Raw genomic sequence first — 23,132 nt, 5'->3', positions numbered from 1 at the left:
GGAAATTCGTGCTCCGTAAATCAGGGCTTCACCACCAATGCACTTTTCCAGGCAAAGTCTGGCAACAAAGATAAAATAGAGAAGTTCTTTATTATGTCATTCAACGTTAGAGTACTAAATTCTCCCTACAAGCGGTCAAAAATATTACACGTCTTACGCAGAAAGAACGTAGATATTGCATTACTCCAAGAAACACACCTGAAACTTAATGATGTCTCCAGAATGCAAAATCATTTCTACAAACCAGTGGTAGCTGCAACTGATGGTACTCGCACAAAAGGGACTATGATCTTAATGAAGCGTGGTATTAGCCTGACAAAGAGGGGCGGGTAGCATTTTGCTGTACATCTATCCAGGGCAAAAAGGTTGCTTTTGTAAGTTTGTATGCGCCAACCATTTTTGAAGCAGATTTTTTCCCTTTAGTCACATCACAATTATTGAAGTTGAATGATTATCAACTATATGTTGGTTCTGATATGAATGCCTTTAGAGATTGCAACCTTGATAAATCATCCTCAGCGGTATCAAGCTCTCAGGACTCTGCCTCCAAAGCACTTAACCTTTTTATAGCTGACTTGAATTTAACTGATGTGTAGAGAGTTCACAATCCCTCTGTTAAAGACTTTACATTTTTTTCCACAAGGCATAAAACCTTCTCAAGAATAGACTACATTCTTGTTTCTTCCCAGCTGTCAAACTTAGTGGATGTAGAACTCTTACCCAGATGCATATCTGATCACAACCCAGTTATCTCCATATTTAATTATGGAGGAATCAAGAATAAATTCACTAGATGGAGGTTTAATTCCTCCCTTCTAAAAAATGAAGAATTTCTAACTCAACTAAAATTAGGCCTAGAAGAATTTATTAAGCTTAATAAAGACAGTATTTCAGATAAAACCATGGTTTGGGCTTCGGTCAAGGGGTTCATACGAAATAACGCCATAATGTTCAGTTCCCATCTTAAAAAATACAGGTTACTGAAGATATCCACCCTGGAGGAAGAATGTAAGACTTTGGAGAGTGATCTCAAGGAGAGTTATAACATAACAACTGAGAATCATCTTAAAACAAAACAGGCAGAGTTAAATGATTTGTTGATGTGCAGGGCAGAATATATGATACACATAACCAAACACAAATATTACACAGAAGGCAGCAGGCCTAGCCATTTGCTGGCGTTGACACAAAAGCAGCAAGAAGCATAAAGAAATATACCAAAGAATTTTATAAAGACCTTTATACTGGTGGACCACAGCCCTCTGAAAATGATCTCTCTAATTTCTTTAGTGGGTTAGACCTGCCTTTACTATCAGAAGAGGATACTCAAGAGCTAGATTCAGCTATTACTTTGGAGGAATTGCTTAAGGTGGTAAAATCAACAAATAAGGGAAGCACCCCAGGTATAGATGGGATCCCAGTGGAATTATATCTTGAACTGTGGGATGTATTGGGACGGCTGTGGTTGGACACTTTAAATTATGCTATTGAACAAGGTGCTTTTCACAGGGAACTAAACACAGCCTTGATCACAGTTATCCCTAAACCTGGCAAGGATCCCTTAGAGTGTTCCAATCACCGTCCAATATTCTTAATAAATGCAGACCTCAAAATATTCTCTAAAGTTCTGGCCAGAAGGCTTGAAAGAGTAATTGGAGATATTGTTAGCACGGATCAAACAGGTTTCATCAAGGGGCATTTAGCCTCCAATAACGTCCGTCGGCTATTACACAATGCTTCACATAAAGTACCACCTGCCAGTGGCTTCCTTTTTTTAGACGCTGAGAAAGTGTTTGATCGCCTGGATTGGCACTTTCTGTGGAGGGCAATGAAGGAATTTAGATTTGGCAATAAACTCTCAGTGCAGCGCGTGTGAGATGTCACTGAAGATGTCCCAGTCCTACTTTTCTTCTTGTCAACCAAAGGCCTTTCTGTCATTTTAAATCTCCCAGATCTGCGCAGAAACACACCGTTCCTCCAGCGGGTCTAACATAAGGGGCGGGACACAGAACTTGCTGGGAAAGAGGGGGGCGCTGGATTTATGTCACAGGTGCGCCGCGCCGGGCGGAACAATAATTGTTTTATGTCGATTATTACGTTTTTAAAATCGCGGGAGGCCAAAATCGATATCGCGATTAAAATTCAATTAATCGTCCAGCCCTAATTAAAACCTCTGTAATTTTGCTCTGCTTCACTTTATAAGGACCAAACTTGGCAGAGATAATGGTCACACATTGTGCTATGTTTTGAGTTTTAGCTTCATCCTCATGATTTCAAAGAGACATTCATGAAAATGTGTGATTTTTTTTTTTAAGGCCGAAATTAAATGTCACGTATGCTTGTGTGCCATCTTAATTTACTCTGAGCCAGTGACATAAATACTGATACTTACACATCTGAACACATTTCACACGTGTTCCCTTTATTATGACACCAAAATTATTCAAGTAGACCTTGTAGATGCAGAGATATACTCTATTCATTTTGGGTATGTCATTTTCGAGCAGAAACCTAAAAAAGAGCCCAGAGCTTGTGCCTAAAAAGAACTTTTAACCCGAAATTCAGCAGAGCATGTTGCTTATGCTGCCTTCTCCATCGCCTGCTCGCTGACTCCCTGGTTTAACACATTTGACACCATATGGCTAGCAAATAATTACAGGATTCATTCTTGTTGCATGAGTGACTTTGGACTCATTGCCTCTTTCAGCATGGTGTGTGTGTTGTGAACATGAGCGTGTCTCCCTGTCTGTGTATCTAGTGTATAAATCTCCGGAGTATGAGTCGCTGGGTTTCGACCTGACAGTGGAACGCCTGGTGTCCATTGGATATCCACAAGAACTGCTCAACTTTGTTTATGACCCATCCTTCCCCACCAGGTTGGTCCACTAAAATAAGTATGTATCCTTACTTTGTTCTGTCTTGTTCATTGATTGTTTTCACCACTTAAAGTCCGTGTAAAGTAAGAATAAATATGTGTTCTGAGCTTGACATACCACAGAAAAGTGTGTTGTTAACCACCCTGCCAAATTTGAATGATTAAAAAATCCCCACATTTATGAAATTCAAAGTTGTGTAAAACTCTGCCTTTTTCTCTGCTCCCAAACGCTGTGGGAGTGCCCGTCGAGTTCGCTGAAACCCCGCCCCCTACCAAGTGTCACCTGTCAATCAAAGTCACCACCTCTACCAGAAACATGGACGCTACGTCTGAGACCTTTCTGCTGCTAACTCAGCTGCTAGCTCAGCGGCTAATTCGGCGGCTAACTCAGCTAACTGGCTAACTGTAGACTGTAGTAATAGTAGTGCTTGCTGAATGTATTTATACCTCTACAGCAGCAGGGGCGGGTTTATGCTAACCACCGCCGCATTACGAAACGCAGCTGTGATTTTCAGACCCGCCCACTAAATCTTGAAACACAGTTTGTGCTCCACAATTCAAATCTAAATGGTTGAAATGCTTTTTACACCTTTTTTAGAAATACATTTATGACCTATTTATTGTGTTTAGAAGAAAATGTTTGAATTCACTTTACACTGCCTTTAAACACTGGCAGCTAAGAGACTCCAGCAGTCATATATGTATGAATACATTGAGATGTTGTATCCTGGTCCCTGAAGACAGCAGAGTATACTCTACACTGTATACACACATGCATGACAGAATGTATTTCACTACTGCCTCTTACAGCTGTGCTTTTTTCATCACCTGTCTCCATTTTTCATCAGAGGTCTGGTGTTTGACACAATGTATGGCAACCTGCTCAAAGTGGATACCTATGGGAACATCCTGGTGTGTGTGCACGGGTTCAACTTCTTGAGGGGGTGAGATCAACTTCTCCTACTGAACTGGTGCCATGAAGGCTCAAAAAAAAGAGAAGGAAATGTCCACTTGATTAAGTCCTCCTTCCAGCCCACAGTATCTTGTAGTGAAGCATATAGAATATCCTGAATTAAGGGCTATGGGCTGTGTATTGTGAGCATCCTCCTATGGTACACAACCATATTCATGTACCCTTACATATATCCAGTGAAGATGACTGGGTGTCTAGCTTAAAAGCAGCTATTTAAACATCTTTCACATGCAGTGTCTTCATAAGCAGGTGCCTGTGTTGTTTGTATCTGACATACACATGCATATACCTAGCAGAGGGGTGACATAATACACTTTTGTGACCACTACACTGGGAGCTAATAGAGATGCAGTGTAGTTCAAATCATATCTCATATTTCCTGTCTTGACCTTTCTCATCACTTATTTACCTGCTGTACATATGTTTGGATTCCCTATGTACAGGCCTGATATCAGAGAGATGTACCCCAACAAATTTATTCAACGTGGAGATACAGATCGCTTCTACATCCTCAACACACTTTTCAACCTGCCTGGTAATGAAATACACAAAACAGCACTACTTGACATCACACCTTTTTGTGGAAAAAGTCAAACTACACTACACACACACACACATGTGCATGCTTGGTCAAAATTGTAATTTCCAGAAAAGGAGGCATTTAGATTTCATAATTTTTCCTGCAGTACCAATGTCAGTGGTGTTATTTTATCAGTGCCATACCACTTCAGTTCCAGCCGCCTAGCAGTTTTGAGCACACTGCTGTTCAGCTTTGAACCAGCTGAAGGTTAACTTTATCTGTTGTTGTGTAATGTCACCTCAAGACTGACATTACACATGTTGCTGGACATGACATATGCTGCTGTGAGAATTGACAGTCTGCTTACTTTTTGTCACCATTTCAGAGCCATGAAAGAATGATAGCTAGCTATTGTACCCTCTTCTGTCTGTAATGCAGGATGAAAACAGCACTGAGTGTGTGAGAGTAGCTGTAATTGTTGAAATAACATGAACCAAAAGTAAAGTCTAGCAGGAATCAGTGCTAACATTTTTCCTAGCTAAGTTAACTTGCTTCCAATCTCTGAAAAACAGCATGATGGTCTTCCCAAATGTTTGCTAATGGTTGATGGTTGAAATGTACATATATTTCAATGTATTGACATAGCGCAGAAAACCATTTGTTGTTAGATGTAGAGGATTCTTACAGCAGAGTGTGTGTGTGTGTGTGTGTGTGTGTGTGTGTGTGTGTGTGTGTGTGTGTGTGTGTGTGTGTGTGTGTGCAGGCACAGTGTTGACTGCAGGTTAAGAAAAATAGATTTGAAGTGTAAAAATCAACTTCGGGCCATGGTTACATGTGTGTTTTACAGTGGAAAAAATGCTTTGATGCAGAGCGCTCTATGGACAGAGAATGCATTTTCAATATCGCTCAATCACATTAATTTGATCATGGGAAGCCAAAATCGAGATTGCGGTTAAAATTTGATTAATTGTGCAGCTCTAACAGCTGCATGGATTAAAATATTTGTATCTGTGTTGTTGTATATCTGTGAAATAGATGAATGAAAACCCAGAGTGAATGGCTTTCTGTGTAGCTATATTTCAGATGTACCAGCTGCTGACAGTCCACCACAACATACACTTAAAAAGAAGAACAGGATGCAGACTTTTGACCTGCTCTCAGCTGGCACTCTGCTGGCTGCTTGGGCTGCTCCAGTCCTCTTAACAGCAACACACCACTTTGATGCATCCATACTGTAGCTCTACTCCTCTCTCTGATATCTGCCTTCTGACAGGCTCATATTAGATAAGACCTGCCCTCTTATACTAATTAAAAATGACAAAGGAAGACCTGTAATCATCAGAGGCTTGAGGTTTAGGTCCAAAATTCCCTCAATGATGTCACAAAAGAGTGCCTGAACTGGAGTTCAGTTCAAGATTTACAGTTGTTTAAATATTCAAGATGACAATGAGTGGTTTTGTTTTTCAGAAACCTACCTGTTTGCTTGCCTGGTTGATTTCTTCAGTAACTGCTCCAGATACACAAGGTGCTGTATGTCCACTCTTTTATACATAAAGCTGCTGAAGCTGGTGCTATTTTAATGACAATTTGAATATTTTCACTATGAATGATGTGTAAATTATCTGTCTCTGGGGGAAACACTTTCCTCCTGGTCATTGTCTGAGAGTAGTAGAGTCCCATGTAGTCCCAGCTCTAATGTGAACATGATGTGTACTGTCTCTGTAGTTGTGAGACTGGCTTCAAAGATGGCGACCTTTTTATGTCGTATAAGAGCATGTTCCAGGATGTCCGAGACGCTGTGGACTGGGTTCATTTTAAGGTAAATTCCTTTTTCAGGCAGCTTTTGGTCATTTCCTGCAAACAATGCTTCATTCATTCATTCCACTTTTTAAAATATTTTTAAAGGGGTCCTTGAAAGAAAAAACGGTTGAGAACCTGGAGAAGTATGTAGTAAAGGATGTAAGTAAACCACTTTAAAATTATACTCGGACTTTTTCATATTTTGTGTTTATATCTCAGTGATTTAAAGTGGATGAAATTTGAGGTGTGTCAATCAGTGTAGAATCAGAATCACTTGTATTGTCACCTCCAAATACACATCCAGCATATGTAGAAGCAAAATGCTGTTCTTAACAGATCAATTGTGTTCCCATTTAAAAACAGGCACATGAAACAAAAGACATATTTAACTAATTTAAAAATCCATATTGTGATAATGGCAATATTCCAACTTTTTGATGTAATGTCATACACTAGGAAAAGCAACAAGTGTAAGTAGCATTACTACCAGCTCTACAGTGGACTAGGTTGTTCAAAAAAGAAGACTGGAAGTGGTTTAGTTACTAAAGATCAGATATACAACAAACCACAGTAATATGTAAGAAATGCAAGAAAACTGTAACAACAAACTGGGTTCATACAACAAACTAATTCCACCACCTCAAGCAGAAGCTCCTGGTTAAGTAGGAGAAAAGCTCAGCAGCTGTTCTGATTTAAACCAAGCAGACAAACTACAGTACGCTGTTTGGCTTGTAAACTGTGTACTGTAGTTTGTCTGCTTGGTTCATGGAGATCATTTAGGTTTGGCTTTTGCTGAATATTTAAAGGCAAATTGTTTCATGTATGCTGACAAAAAAATAGCACTTATTTTAATCCAATTGTATGTTTTTGAAATGAATAATAAAATATTTTGGAGTGTGTTGTCATACTGTAAAGAATATCATTTTAGAGCCATATCATCCATAGATTACCCTCAATGAAAAATCTCCAGGAGTGACAAACACATAGTTACTGTGCAGCAGCATGGTGGCACAGTTGAGATGAATCTTGTTTCTTTTGCTGTTTTCTGTATTGATGAAGTTGTTGGTTCTTTTTCCACCTAGCCAAAGCTTCCTCTCCTCCTCAGCCGCATGAATGAAGTCGCCAAAGTCTTTCTGGCCACCAACAGTGATTACAAATACACACAGGTTAGCTGAATGCTCATGCCACAACTAACTGTCTTTTTTCACTTTGGATTCTTTCTGTAGAATATCTGATAATTATTACAGTTCTCTGTCTGCTCTCTTTCAGAAAATCATGACCTACCTGTTTGATTTTTCTCATGGTCCAAAGGTAACGCCAGTCACTTTAAATCATCTGGTTTAAATGCAGCTGAAGAAGGCATATCAAAACAAAAGTGAATGGAAAAAACTATAAATGAAGAGAAACAATTATATACTGTGTATTTAATTGTTTCTACTGTACAACCTGGGTTTCCAGGATTTACTTTAAAGGCAGATGCAGTATATTCTGTGTGTGTGTGTGTGTGTGTGTGTGTGTGTGTGTGTGTGTGTGTGTGTGTGTGTGTGTGTGTGTGTGTGTGTGTTATGTTGCAGCCGGGTACAGCCCACAGACCGTGGCAGTCCTACTTTGACTTGATCCTGGTTGACGCTCGCAAACCTGTGTTCTTTGGGGAGGGAACAGTGCTACGACAGGTGGACACTGTGAGTATCACCCTGCTAGTATTCCTTCTTCTGTACCCACTGTTAGTATTTTTTGCTGTGTCCAGATGAAGGAAGTATTGTGTATGAGTGCATGATGTAGTCCTGGTTTATTTCAGACCACAGGTCGGCTGAAGATTGGCACGTACACCGGACCCCTCCATCGTGGTATCGTTTACTCCGGAGGTAAACAACTTTTTTCACTTTTGAAATATTCACACAAACAGCCATCAGACAGTATCTGAAAGTGATCAATGCTCATTGCTTATCATTTCTAACTTACACACAGTAATGAAGCAGACTGTTTTCATAGCTTGTTGAGTGGTTTTAAACCAGACAGGAGTAGAAAACCATTAATACTAGAGAAGAACTAAATGTAACATTTTCTGATGCTGCTAGAGGTTTGTTTACGTCACGTCACCTGACAAATACAGAACTAATGTATACTGTATATGTAATGTGATAAACAATAATTACAATAATTAATCATCTCTTAAATGATATTAACAGATAATTGATCTGGCGTGAGGAAAAATATTTAAAGTCCAACATTAAAATAAAACTAATGAATAACTATTGTGCAACAGGGGAGACAAAAATGTGAATGTGCTGACTCATAAAAGCTTTCATAAAGCTGAAGTGTGGACAGCATTAGTGCCAACAGCCTGTAATGTAATACTTTGTGTACTCATATGAGCTCACAGTCCTAAAGAATTTACTGCACACACTCACTAGACTTACAGTCTGAAGCTTTAGGTGTTTTTTACTGAGCTCATCTGTTCCACCATTGCAGATATTGGTGCTCATAATTACTGTTTTCATTCAAATGAATCTTTATTACTGCTTCTGAGATTTATGAAAGCACAAAGACAGAAATATGCATACCAAATAGGCATGGGCCGGTATGAGATTCTGACGGTATGATAACCTTAGGTAAAAATATCACGGTTTCACGGTATTATGATTACAGCTATAAAATGTGATATTTTGAAATGTCTGTATTTAAAAACAAAAAAAGTTTTGTTTTCTTCCATTGAACAGTCTTTTATTTTTAGTAAATATGTATTTAAAATAATAATAATAATAAATAACTGAATTATTTCTAAATAAATAATTTAAAAAATAAGTGCAGTAATTTAACTTAATGTAGTCCTTTAACTGAGGCTAAACCTGCAACTCAAGTCACGACATAAATTAATAATTTCTTTTGAAAAAAAAACACAAAATGCAAATAAATGCAATCACTTAACCTGTGGCTCAAGATCAGAACATAAATAATTGAAAAAAGTAAAAACACTAAGATAAATCTCAACAGTTTTTGGAGACTTGCTCACTACTGGATGTATTGCCTCCTCGGGCTGCCACTGTCCGCCACTGTCCGCAAGCACGTTTTGCACGTTGGGACCTTCTTCCTCCAAGCCATGACCGTCTGTCTTTTTACGGTAGCCGAATTATTCGGGGGGGGGCGGGGGGGGGGGATTCTGGCGGCTCGCCTCCTTCAGCCATCATACCGCCTGCAGAGCTACCTGCTTGTAAGGGTTAGGGTTAGCAACCGGAGGAGGGCTAGCTGCACACGACCTGAGGGACCTCCACTTTAGCTGACGAGACGAATGTTTGTCAGATAAAACAAGACAAACATTCGTGGACTTGGGGAAACAGCAATGAGCTAGAAAATAATCTGCAAATCAATAAATAATGATCAGTCGCAGCCCTAATACAAAGCTGTGTGTAGATATGGTTTTTATAAATGTCGTATCTTGTGCAAGAGTCTCATTTTTTACTCCCCCAGTTGATCAGTCATTTTCCTGTCAATACATCTGCCTGTTCCACAGCTTGCTAAACCTGACAGTGGGGAAAAGCAGTGAAGAAGTAGCACAACATCACCAACAGTGTCTCTTTGGAGAAGCTTCACAACAACTGTCATTATGCACAGTCACCCATCATATCAATAATTCATCCTGTATCTGTTAGCCATGTCCAGCTGTGATACCACCAAATGACCAAAATGACATGATATAATGCCATCCTTGCACTCCCAGGTTCCTCTGACATTGTGTGTGACTTGCTGGGGGCAAAGGGAAAAGACATTGTCTACATTGGAGACCATATTTTTGGTGATATTCTCAAATCCAAGAAGCGTCAGGGTTGGAGGACATTCCTGGTAATACCTGAGCTGGCCCAGGAGCTGCATGTGTGGACCGACAAGAGCTGTAAGACTGGACACTTCAGCACTCACACATACACACAGTAGAACCAATCTGTACTTATGATTAGCTTCATCACAAATCAAGATGTTTAGCTTTTCCTCAGAGTTTGATCTGCACTTTTAGTAGTGACATTAACAGCAGTTATAGTTTAGTATTTAAGGATTAGTTTTAAGCAAAAATTCCAAAATGATCTGGTTTCAGCTTCAGTGATTTTTTCTGACATACATGATAATAAATTATCATTATATCTTTGGAATATGAAATGTTAGGTGGACAAGACATTTGAAGGCATGACCTTAGCCTGTGGTAAAATATAATCTTATATTGATATTTTTCACAATTTTCTCACATTTTATAAACAAAACAATGAATTGATTAAGTAATCAGTGAGGAAAATAACCATTTGCACCAATACCAGTTGCAGCCTTTTTCTTTAAGCAGTAAAGAAATAGTGCAAACTATCCTGTTTAAATGCAGAGTTCTATCTTTTTGGTACTGACTGACTGTTGATAAAATGCAGCAGTATTAAAACTATACTGACTGAATAATACATTGTGATGGTATGTGATGCGATGTACTAATACTAGTTTCTGTTTTTAGCCATATTTGAGGAACTTCAGTCTCTGGACTGCTTCCTTGCTGAGCTTTACAAGTGAGTTTCACTTTCATGTTAAAGCGGATGTTGGTAGTGTTCTGTGTGGTAGTGTGTTACAGTGTTGTTCTCATGCACAACTCATCTTTTGTACATCCTTGAAAGTTCCACCAAAATAGCAGTGCTAGAAGAATTCAAATACATTGTTTCCTGTCACAAATGTTTCAGTTAACACAAGGTTAATCTCTGTACAAACTCTCTTTAAGGATGATAGTATGGTATCCATGCTTTTAAACTAACAGGAAGTACCTGCTGCTTACTAGCTTGCAAGAGACTTGCTATGGTCACATCTAGGGGTGCAATGGTACAGGTAATCCACGGTACGGTCCGTACCTCGGTTTTTGGGCCACGATTTCGGGTTCGGTTTCGGTACATGTTTTGTGCAAAGAGAACAACTTTTTTTCTCCCAAAATTATCTCTTTATTTTGCTTGTCAGCTAAAACGAAAGTTACAGATGTAACTATGGTTCTACAAATCCTGGATGACCGCCAGAGGCGGTGCTTAAAGCACTGGGTATCTCTGTCTTGCGCATGCACGGGTCGAGTACATATACCAACAAAGTCATCTGTGACCCTCACGTGACGCGACCGGGATAAATTCCGGTGTCAGCTGAGGATCTGTTCCACTTGAATCCGGCACGTATCCGTCAGCGGCGACGGCGCCAACCACACCTGGCGACGGGCCTGGACCAGAGTCGACATCAGCCAACCCAGCTCCCTGGTCATGAGGGCAAATGCATGCAAAGATGCGTCACTGAAATCAGAAACCGACGCATCCGGCGTAGCCCGCTGGAGGGACGCCGAGAGGGCCAACATGAGGTGGGAAAGGGAATTCCCAATGTGGCCCATCCGTGCCCCAGCATCGTACGCCTTGGCCAGCAAGTCATCAGTGACCTGACACTGGGGACACGGACACCTGGCGTCTCGCCGAAGCGTCTCGTCCGGAGCCACCATCAGCGAGGCGATGACCGGCTCCACTGCCGGCATACGCCCCAGGCCATATTTAGCGGCGTCCTGCATGGCCGCCAAGGCCCAGGCCTCCGAGGTAGAATGGGAGTCCTTTGGAGTCCCTCCAGCACGGATGCAGCTCCACGACGTAGTCCGCCGACGGGGGAACCACAAAGGTTGCCGGAGCCTGCTGCCGCCTGAAGAAGGCACTGGCTGGAGCAGAGCCCTCCTGAGGCACGTCAAGCCGCCGGTAGCGTGAGCGAGAGCGCTGCTGCTACCACCGGCCAACAGGAGCGAACCGGTGTGAGCGAGAACACTGCAGCCGGCCAGAACAAAAGACGGCAGATAATACTGCGATTGCCACAGGAAAACTAGCAGGCACCCGGGTACGAGCGTGAACACTGCCCCCGGGACCGGCAGAGGGGAAAAAACAACAAAAGGCGACAGCAAAGCTGTGTTAAAAACGCTACAGTAGCCGCTACCGGCAACAAAAAACTACAGCACTAGCAAAAGGAACAGATCCTCAGGTGACACTGGAATTTATCCCTTTAAGCACCGCCTCTAGCGGTCAGGAAGGATGAAATAGAACTGCATTTCACAGTGAACAATTACAGTATCACTGGTGTACAGAATAATATAACACTTTCCTTCCAAGTTAACAGTTACCAAACACAACACTTTCAAATGGTAAACTGCCTCTTATTCCTTGACTACTTGTACGCTATACAGTATAAAATATGTATAAAAAATTACACTGGGTTGGGGGGGGGGGGGCGCGATCAGTGTCGGCCCGGTGGGGGGATCGGTCTAATAAGCTGCAACACACAGCTATAAAGGACGTTGTGCTCTCATACGCGCTGCATTGATGGTCTCACACACACACACACACGTACAGTCACTCACTAGCGCGCACTCTTGCTTGCTCGATCCAGATTCCAGGAGATTGTAGCTCATTTGCAGGGAGCTGCTATCTATATACGTGAGACTCCTGCATGTATTCTACGGCGAAACCGAATTTTACCCACACCGGAGATTGGAATGAAGCCGGTGCTTCTTCAAACTTTTCTCTGTCAACTCCTCCACTAGTGCTGGCCATGCCTCTTTGTTTTCTTTTTTCCACTTCTGTGTGTGAGCTGCACCTTTAACCTGCTCCAGTTACTGTGTGAGGAGGCACAACAGTGATTAGACATAAACTCACGGGGAGGGCTTTTCACCTGCCTGGACGGACGGATGGACAGACAGACCCACACACACACAGTGGTCTGTAAAGCATCAATGCAAAATGAATTGCGAAACCGAAAACCTGCGGTCCATAAGGTCGCATTGTTCCGTGTAGAGCGGGTCGAACGGTTCCATAACACCACAGCCAGACTTCTGTTTGCAGACTTCTCATCAGCATTTAACACCATGCAGAAACACAATCTGGCTGAGAAGCTTATCACACGCTTCCATCTCAACTACCAACTCACTCTGTGGGTTATAGACTTCCTCACCTACAGATCATAGAGGGTGTAGGTGAACTACACCCTGTCTGACAACCTTCTTCACCTCCACTGGCTCTCTGCAAAGCAGTGTCCTCTCCCCACTTCTCAGATGACTGCAGATCCACACAGCCAAATTGTCACTTTGTGAAATTTGCTGATGACTCATTCCTCCTGTCTCTGCTCTCTGGCCACACACACAACATCACCGCTCAGCTTTGCAGGACTTTGTGGAGTGGTGTGGAAGCTCAACATAAATAAGACCAAGGAGATGATTGCGACAGATGGCTGAGGCAGTCACCGCAATCATACAGGAGGATCCAGTGGAGATTGTGGAGGAATATAAATATCTGGGAAAATTCTTCGACAACTTGCTGAGGTTTTCTTCTAACAGAGGAAATCCTAAAGAAGTACCTACTCAGGAAGTTGAAATCATTTGGAATGAACAAGGACATTCTCACCACATTCTACTGTGCCTTCATTGAAAACGTAATAGCCTTTTCTTTCACTTGCTGGTTCCACTCTATCACCCTGCAAAACAGGAATCCCCTGCTGAATGTGCTTAAGGTCTCATTGAGCAGCCTGTTTGAACTCTCACTGCACTATATGATCAGCACACTGTAAAATCATCACGCAGGATTCTACAGGACCACTCCCATATTCTGTTTCCTGAGTTTGAGTGGCTCCCCTCAGCACTCAGAGGAGGAAGGCAACCTTCATCCTCAGGACTGTCCAGCTCCTTAATACTGATCACTGACCCACTTATGAACATGCTGACATAACCTTTTTACCATTTTTTGCATGAACTCTTAAGATTTTGGATCACAAAATCTAAATGCTCTTTATAATCAAATTATTATTCATGTGTTGAATGTTGTCTTTTGCAGTGTATGTGCTGCTTGTGTTTGTTGATTGTGCAGTGTGTGTGCTGCTTGTGTTTGTTGATTGTGCAGTGTGTGTGCTGCTTGTGTTTGTTGATTGTGCAGTGTGTGTGCTGCTTGTGTTTGTTGATTGTGCAGTGTGTGTGCTGCTTGTGTTTGTTGATTGTGCAGTGTGTGTGCTGCTTGTGTTTGTTTATTGTATTTCTTTTTAGCTACTGTCATGCCCCTTTTTTAAATTGCCCCTCAGGGACAAATAAAGTGATTTGAATTGACTTGAATTGAATTGTGCTTGCAGGCATTTGGACAGCAGCAGCAATGAGAGGCCTGATATCAGCTCACTGCAGAGACGGATAAAGGTACAACTTCTTCACAAACATCCCTTCTTCCTGTCCGTCACTTATTAAAGAGCTCCTCAAATCTTAAAGATGTCCTTCACTCTAAGACATATACAATACTCTGCATTGACTAATAACTTGTGTCTGGTATGGTTTATTGTTTTTACTCCACAGCAAAATAAATGCCTCATCAAAATAAATCCTCATTCAAAAGTCCAGAATGTATGAACATGCATATATGTTAAAGTTAAAACTGCTGGACACAAGACATCTCCTACTTCATTGTAAAGTCCATCCTCAATGTTTATAGTATACCAGGTTGTTTCATTTAACCTCTTAACGCACGCTGTTCCGCCTACGGGACGGGTCGGATGTTAGGAGGTCGCTACCTCCTTCTGAATGTTAGAAAGCTTGGATTGCCCTGATTCATTCAAGACCACTCACAAATTATATGGTTGCTCACACACATGCAATAGTATTAGCAATTGTCTCGGCTAGCCACTCAGCTAAGTGAGAACCACTATTATGCTACATACCTTCAAAGTCTTCCCTTTATCCACAACGATCATCTTATGACACAGGACCTTTTGTACAGCTCACCAAGTATCCATTCTGGTGAAATATGAAATCCGTTTCCATAAAACCGAAATACTTTCCTCAATATGTCAACATGTATTTAGTCCAACACGTAACGTAATACACAAATAACAAACCATATACGGTCCGTTTACGTCATTTCCTGACCTGGACGCCCATCTCAGAGTACAGGTGACTAGATGTTTACGACCGTGAGCCTCTCCTGCTTCGAAACCACACACAAGCCAATCGGTGCTTAGGATTAGGCAGTACATGCCTCCAAAGCCAATGAGGACATGTGACTGACGATAACGACAACATGGCTTTGATTGACTGTTGTTCCAGCCTATGGAAATATTCGGTGAAATTAAGTTGATAACCTTAGCCAGTAGTCCGAGGTTTCCAACGGTGTATGACACTAAGCTATCAGTTTGGCTGTCCATAAGCGTGCACCCGGTGCATAAAAGAGCTGAATCATATCATTACGCATTCGGCATCTTGTTACACAGTTGGTCCTTCTTCGACTTGACTTTATAGCTAAATAAATGGATAGATAAATAGATATATAGCTAAATAAATAGATAGATAAATAGATGTAAAGCTAAATAAATAGATAGATAGCTACATATGGCAAAGAAATACACTGCTGCAGAGGCAGCTTATAAACTGGAGGGATGAGGAGGCATTTTTTGGTCTTTTGACTCCAAATTTGGACTGCATGAAGCCAAGACCTGTGGCTGTGACCTCATTGTGTCTATATCCCGCTGAGAGGTCCCTGAATGTCTGTACACGTCATTGTCTAGGCAAACCTATGGGCGAGTAAACAACCCCATCATTGTAACCTCTGCCACTCTTTGTCAGTAAGTCACAGAATCACACAGACACTTTTACAAGAATTCTGAGAGTGTTTCCTTTCCAATGATACCAGACACATCTCTGAGTCTCAAACTATGTGGGATCTGTGCTGCTCACACCTTGGGCATGTCGTTTAGGCTAACAACATAAAAAATAGGGGCGTGTATTAAGAGGTTAAATACATTTCATATGGAACAAGAAGAAAAGCAAAAAAAAATATTGTGTGGATACAATGTCAATATTTTCCATCACTATTCAACATTGTGACTGTACCTACAGCAGAGCTCCAGAGTGCGCTTGGTGTTGATTTCTCATTAAATTCAATGAAATAGATCACCTGCAGCATTTATAGGACAGTAAATCACTGAACCTGTCTGAATGATGACTTCTGAACCTTCATCCATTCAACCAGTAGTTGCACTGCAGTATGTGCATGAGTAGAGTCAGCTGTGCATGTTGCTGTTAGAAAAAACATGGAGGACAGTGTTTGCCACAGGTTCAGTAATAAAGTGGTCAAACAAAGGTTCATGAATCACAGTTACAGAGTTCTTTGTAGGAAAATACAAAAAACATAGAAAACACCCACATCCTCTGGCCTTCATTAGATGATTCTTGTTCAGGGTCCTTCACTGATGTAGTGTTCCTCACAGCTGTCACATGTGATGTCAGGATAATAACATAAACCACTCCAGTCTTCCTCTGCGATGGAGTCTGTCAAACACACAGCACAGCTGCTTCAATTTGTGTACTGCTTCATTCACAAAAAAAAGGAACTACTATTGTATCGATTTAGGATTGGGGGGGGGGCATTTCTCCCCATTTGATAACCCTAAAAGTAAAGTTATGAGAATGCACACTCTGACACAGCATTTGGTACACTCATGATGACATTAAAACATCTGTGAAACCTGAATAATAAAAGTTCTGCTCTACATAATGGCCCAGATGTTTGAGATGTTTTTGTCTGCTGCCAGGATGCTCAGGATTGAAGACAATAAATTGAATCTTGTCTTGCATGTCTCTTACAGAAAGTGACCCATGACATGGACATGTGCTATGGTATGACAGGAAGTCTGTTTCGCAGTGGATCCAGACAGACTCTGTTTGCCTCCCAGGTGATGCGTTACGCTGATCTATACGCAGCCTCCTTCATCAACCTGCTCTACTATCCCTTCAGCTACCTGTTCAGAGCTGCACACGTACTGGTGAGACTCTGACTTCTGACTCATAATTCTAAAGCTTCAAATGTTTGTCAGCTGCACTTTGATCCAGATGTCTCATTAAAAACGTTCCCTCCCAGATGCCTCATGAGTCAACAGTGGAGCACACCAACGTCAACTTCATAGACACAGAGTCTCCGCTGGCCACACGAAACCGCCACGATGTGGACTTCAAGGAAATGGAAGGCAAGCGACACCAGCTGACCCGATCCATCAGCGAGATCCAGCCGCCCCACTTCTTCCCTCAGGCTCCACAGGAGATCACCCACTGCCACGACGAGGATGATGACGAAGAGGAGGAAGAGGAGGAGGAGGAGGAGTAGATGGAGGGAGGAGAGCGGAGGTGTAGATAAGCTTTGCTCTTATATTACAGTGCATCCTTTTTTAATGCTTCTCAGCTTCAGTCAGCAGGACTGTAGTTCCAGTTCCATATCCCAGAGCTTGTTGATCCATTTTAACATTTCTGTGTCTACCACTCTTGGATCAGGTCTTGTACTAAACATGGACTACTGCAGATTCAGGTGGTCTTGACTACATCCCTGGTAACTGAACCTGTCAACAGAGTTTATATTCATACCTGTTAGTAGTGAAACATTCAGGCAATGGGATAGAGAACTTCAAAATGACAAAACAGAATATTTTGTATACAAAGTAGAGAGATGCTTCCGTTAGCAGGTAGAGCAGCTGTTACATGTTTGATCCCCCTGGCTTTGCTGCATCCGTTTGCAGATGAATGTTTCTACTTTTGTTTAGGTATCACTGAGTTCAATGAATGGAGTACTAACACTTCCCTGCACTGCTGCTCACTCCTCTCACTTTAAAACAAGTAGAACACAGAGGTGAAGAACTACACCAAGGAAGCTTTAAGGAAAAATCCACTCTCAAACTCTGCCACATTAGTAGTAGTTGTCACATGCTGTTTTTGGGACCATATTTGAGGCGTTTTTTTTTGTTTTTTTTCCTCATCAAATGTTGGTGAGATGTGATGTTGTGTTGAGGCGATTGCAAAGCTCCAATAGAATTGAAGTCATTAAAGACATCCAGGGTAGATGTCTGATGTTTGTACATGTGCTGTAGCCTCAGTAGAGCAGAATTTAGTGCAGCCATCGTGTGTCATCACATCACAGCTTTTCAAAGAGTTTTTGAAAGTGATTTTGGGAAATGTAGGAACTAAATAACAGCACATCTGAGGGTGGATTTTTACTTAAATAGAACTAAATTGTTGTTTTTTTCACAGCTGCTGAATTTTAAAACAGTTGTACTCCAGAAGAGTATTTTGTGTGAAGCAGCAACTATATCATGCCTGCTACAATGAGGTCAACATCATATCACAATTCATGCATAACCCTGACAAGAAACAGAAACTTCACCTATGTTTTGCCATATCCCATATCCGTCAGAATAAAAGGCCTTCATGGCTTCATGTGTCCATACTGTATGGCCTGCACAGTGTTCACAGAGGACTGTGAAACGGTTACTGCCTTATATATTTAGCTTTGACTTGATACAGTGAGTGTAAAGAGATTCTGTATAAGAGTATATTTTGAACATGTATTGTTTTTGTTTGGTGTTTTTTTTTTTACATCTAATGCTTGAAAGGTGAAAGTTAGGGAAGCCCATTTCCTTTCATTCTTTTTTTCTCTTTTTATTGGGTTGGGTAGTGGGCATTGAAGTAGCAGACAGGAACAAAGGGAGAGAGACGGTTACAAAAGCTGCAAAGGTCCCTGCCTCTAATCACACCAGGGATGGAAAATTTTTTATCAAAGTTAAGAATGAATATATATTTATATATTCAGGTGAGTCACAATTAGGAGGCACAAAGGAAATATTTTGACTTTTACTCTACCCTGTGACCTCAGGGAAACTCTGTAGACTTTCAAAATCCACATTCTGAAATACAGCAACATTTAGAATTACAAAGTCAAACCTGTGAGTCACTGAATCATCATCTTGAGATTTTGTTACTTATAAATTTGAATCAGATCAATCTTTTGACTATGGTCATCATTTTGAAATATTTTGTCAAATTCAGAGATGGTTCAAATTTAAACTAATTTGGAATTATGTGATTTGTCAAAATTGTGACTGATCTTGGAATAATCACTCATAGGTTTAAGTTAACGTCCAAGTTGTGACTTCATGACTAATAATTTTGACTAATAATTGTGGATCATTAGGTCAAACTTTTATCTTAGTGTCATAATTTTTATCACTACTATCACAATTTTGGTGGTTATGGTGAATATTTGTATTTTTTGCCATTTTGAACATTTTATGTGCATGTTTGTTCTCCTGTCAGTGATGGTGTTCAGCTGCTGTTCTATGACTGTAGTTTGAATTGGATCTGGGCTGTTGTCTGTTCTGACTGCTGTACACATGCTGTTACTGTAATATGAGAGGTGGACTCTGCTGTTTGAGTTTCAATGTGGGTCTGTCTTCATTTGCACTAATGTCATCAGATACCATCAACGTGATGAACATGCAATATTATATGTTGATCTTGTTCTTTTTTGACTATCATGTTTTTATCAGTTCATTGGGTGTGTTGGAGTGATCACACAGTTATGATCCTTAGAGGAGAATCTGTTATATATGAAGTTGAAGAGACTTCTTCTTACTCTCCTAGTTGTGGCCTACAGCTGGTTGAAATGTCCTGCTGTCAGTGAGATCTGTGCTCAGATGGACTGTTGCTGGTCTGATCTTTGTCAGTCCTGCTGCTGTGTATGCTGCTGTAGAAACACAAAGGTTTCAGTGTGGAGGGCCAAAGCAAGCAGTGCCAATGGTTTTTTATATTCAAGTCATTTCAGAGCGGCTGACATGCCTGTTTCAGTGACAGTGATTGCTGTCAGACTTTCATAATCAGACTTACACCAGTGTAAAGTGAACCAAATGAATGTTTTTCTGTTGTTTTTTTTTATTTTAACAGAAAATGCTTGTGCATGTGTTGAAGTTGCAATTTTTAAAAAAATGTTACCTTTGTTTTCAAGTGTGTTGAAAATCAGGAATGCTCCAGTTGAGATCGTTTGAGTCATGACTGATGATTGTAATAAATTTTTGATCTGATCTTGAAGCTGAGTTTCATTTTACTGTAAGAACAACTCAAAAAATACCAAATACCACCTGTCTTCCATTAACATCTGTAGACATTGACTTTGTTCAGCTAATGGATTTTCTAGTGTAAGACAACAGTCAGGTGCACAAATATTCATTGACTATTAAGATCCGTTTATGCAGTGCTCTGGGAGCTGAATAGTTTATGCACATGCCACATCACTGCAGTGTTCCTGGTTCAGATACATCCAGGGATCCATCTCTATCTCTCCTCTTGTTTTCATGTGGATGTTAATGATGGCAGCCTTAACACTGCATTTATCTCATTATTAGATTCAATTGGCTTCTCCCAAAATGTGAATGAACCCACTCACTGTTATAACCACACCCTCGACCTTGTTCTGACATATGGTACTGAAGTTGAATCCTTTTTTTTATCAGACCATTATTTAATAACGTTTGAATTTCTATTACTGGACTATACACCGTTAGACAGACATGTTCTTACTAGATGTCTGTCTGATGGTGTTGTCACTAAATTTAAAGAAATAATTCCATCAGTACTGAACTCAATGCCATGTCTCAATACAACAGAGATGACTTATTCTGACTTTAGTCCCCCCCAGATTGACTGTGTTGTTGATAGTGCTGCAGACTCACTGAGAAAAACTCTGAACTCCATCGCCCCTCTAAATAAGAAGGTAATTAAACAACAGAGAACAGCTCCATGGTACAATTCCCAAACTAGACAATTAAAGCAAACTTCACGAACATTTAAAAGAATGTGGCGCTCCACTAAATTAGAAGAATCTCACTTAGCCTGGCAAGATAGTCTTAAAATATATAAGAAGGTCCTCCGTAATGCCAGAGTCACCTATTACTCATCACTAATAGAGGAGAATAAAAACAGTCCAAGGTTTCTTTTTAAACTGACAAAGAGTCATAACACTACTGATCCATGTATTCCTATAACTCTCAGTAGTGATGACTTCATGAGTTTCTTTAATGATAAAATGTTAACTATTAGGGACAAAATCAATCACCTCCTGCCCTCAATAAGCACTGATTTATCTTCTAACACAGGAAACTTAGAAATCACTGTTAAACCTGATACATATTTAGACTGTTTCTCTCCAGTCGACCTTACAGAATTAACTTCAATGATTACTTCATCCATACCATCGTTCTGTCTCTTAGACTTGATTCCAACTAGGCTGCTCAATGAAGTCTTTCCCTCAGTTAGCACTTCCTTATTAGATATGATCAATCTGTCTTTAGTGACAGGATATGTACTACAGTCCTTTAAGGTAGCTGTACTTAACCCTTAAACAGACAACGTGCACCAGGAGATACAGACTCTTTAACCTTCCTGTTGTCCTCCCGGGTCCTTCCTCTGTCCTTCCTTCCTTCCTTCCTTCCTTCCTTCCTTCCTTCCTTCCTTCCTTCCTTCCTTCCTTCCTTCCTTCCTTCATCTGTCCGTCCTTCCTTCCTTCCTTCATCTGTCCTTCCTTCCTTCCTTCCTTCCTCAGATCTAAGTTCAGCTGTTAGGGTAAATGTTCCCTCCTTCTGTCCTTTCTTCCTTCCTTCATCTGTCCTTCCTTCCTTCTTCCTCCCTTCCTTCACTTCCTCCCTCCTTTCCTTCCTTCTTCCCTCCTTTCCTTCCTACCTTCCTCCCTCCTTCCTTTCCTTCCATCTTCCTCCCTTCCTTCCCTTCCTCCCTCCTTTCCTTCCTTCTTCACTCCTTTCCTTCCTACCTTCCTTCCTTCCTCCCTCCTTCCTTTCCTTCCTTGCTTCCCTTCCTTCCTCCTTTCCTTCCTTCTTCCGTCCTTTCCTTCCTTCCTCCCTTCCTTCCCTTCCTCCCTCCTTTCCTTCTTTCTTCCTCCCTTCCTTCCCTTCCTCCCTCCTTTCCTTCCTTCTTCCCTCCTTTCCTTCCTACCTTCCTTCCTTCCTTCCTCCCTCCTTCCTTTCCTTCCTTCTTCCTCCCTTGCTTCCCTTCCTTCTTCCTTTCCTTCCTCCCTCCTTCCTTTCCTTCCTTCTTCCTCCCTTCCTTCCCTTCCTCCCTCCTTTCCTTCCTTCTTCACTCCTTTCCTTCCTACCTTCCTTCCTTCTTCACTCCTTTCCTTCCTACCTTCCTTCCTCCCTCCCTCCTTCCTTTCCTTCCTTCTTCCTCCCTTGCTTCCCTTCCTTCCTCCTTTCCTTCCTTCTTCCGTCCTTTCCTTCCTTCCTTCTTTCCTTCATTCCTTCCTTACTTGAGGTGCAAATGACATAACTAGTAAGGTCTGTTTAAGGGTTAAACCACTTCTTCTCACTGTCTAACCTTCCCTTTCTCTCCAAGATCCTTGAGAAAGCAGTTGCTAATCAGCTGTGTAACTTTCTACATAGTAATAGTTTATTTGAGGATGTTCAGTTTAGATTTAGAGTTCATCATAGCACAGAGACAGCACTGGTAAAAGTTACTAGTGCTGTCTCTTAACTTCATCAGACAATGGACTTCTCTCTGTCCTCGTCCTGTTAGATCTTAGTGCTGCCTTCTATACCATTGATCATTAAAGCTGCAGTTGGTAACTCTGAGGAGAGAGAGGACTTAGCATCAAATTTGAAGAAGTGCAACTTTCAGATCCCTCCCCCTCCCTCTCCCTGTCTCCAAAGTCCCTCCCCCAGAACAGGCTGACGTGCGCACGACCACGTGCACGCAACCACGTGCACGCGATCGGTAATACATGAGCTACACTCCACACAGCTAGATGTAAAACGCTTTACAGTGACTTTCACATGGCTATACCTTAGCTAGAAACTCTGAGATATGAGCTTGACCGAGCTGGGGGGGAAGGGGGAGGGGCCTGTGTGCATGAGCAGTGATTGACAGCTGTCAGACACTCCATCAGACACAATCCTGGCTCTGATTGGTTCTTTTTGTCCGGTCGTGGTGGATTCTGGCAATTTGCAGTAGGAGCAGTAGGTGGGGCTAAATGAGCCTGTTTTTTTTAAAAGATAATAGTTTCATGTAATGCTGTCTTTATAGTAGTAGTGACAGTCTTAGCAAATATGACAAAAAGTTACTTTTATAAGACTTACCAACT

At 41.3% G+C, this 23,132-nt stretch overlaps 1 protein-coding gene across 1 annotated transcript in view; it reads left to right on the top strand.

Moving 5' to 3' along the window:
* Nucleotides 1–17,471, top strand: part of nt5c2a (5'-nucleotidase, cytosolic IIa) — a 29,632-nt gene extending 12,161 nt beyond the window's left edge. Inside the window, exons 3-17 of the mRNA XM_053332927.1 lie at nt 2,759–2,876; nt 3,724–3,819; nt 4,292–4,383; nt 5,836–5,893; nt 6,094–6,187; nt 6,274–6,327; nt 7,251–7,334; nt 7,438–7,479; nt 7,743–7,850; nt 7,967–8,033; nt 9,887–10,057; nt 10,655–10,706; nt 14,311–14,371; nt 16,810–16,986; nt 17,082–17,471. Of these exons, the coding sequence (XP_053188902.1) occupies nt 2,759–2,876; nt 3,724–3,819; nt 4,292–4,383; nt 5,836–5,893; nt 6,094–6,187; nt 6,274–6,327; nt 7,251–7,334; nt 7,438–7,479; nt 7,743–7,850; nt 7,967–8,033; nt 9,887–10,057; nt 10,655–10,706; nt 14,311–14,371; nt 16,810–16,986; nt 17,082–17,324 (1,517 nt within the window). The 3' untranslated portion in view covers nt 17,325–17,471. The remainder of the gene's footprint in view (nt 1–2,758; nt 2,877–3,723; nt 3,820–4,291; nt 4,384–5,835; nt 5,894–6,093; nt 6,188–6,273; nt 6,328–7,250; nt 7,335–7,437; nt 7,480–7,742; nt 7,851–7,966; nt 8,034–9,886; nt 10,058–10,654; nt 10,707–14,310; nt 14,372–16,809; nt 16,987–17,081) is intronic.
* The last annotated feature ends 5,661 nt before the right edge of the window (nt 17,472–23,132 follow it).

The sequence above is a fragment of the Scomber japonicus genome, chromosome 14 (genome assembly GCF_027409825.1).
Source record: "Scomber japonicus isolate fScoJap1 chromosome 14, fScoJap1.pri, whole genome shotgun sequence".
NCBI classification, from domain to species: domain Eukaryota; kingdom Metazoa; phylum Chordata; class Actinopteri; order Scombriformes; family Scombridae; genus Scomber; species Scomber japonicus.
Note: the sequence above shows the minus strand (reverse complement) of the source record. Positions and strands in the feature narration are given on the sequence as shown.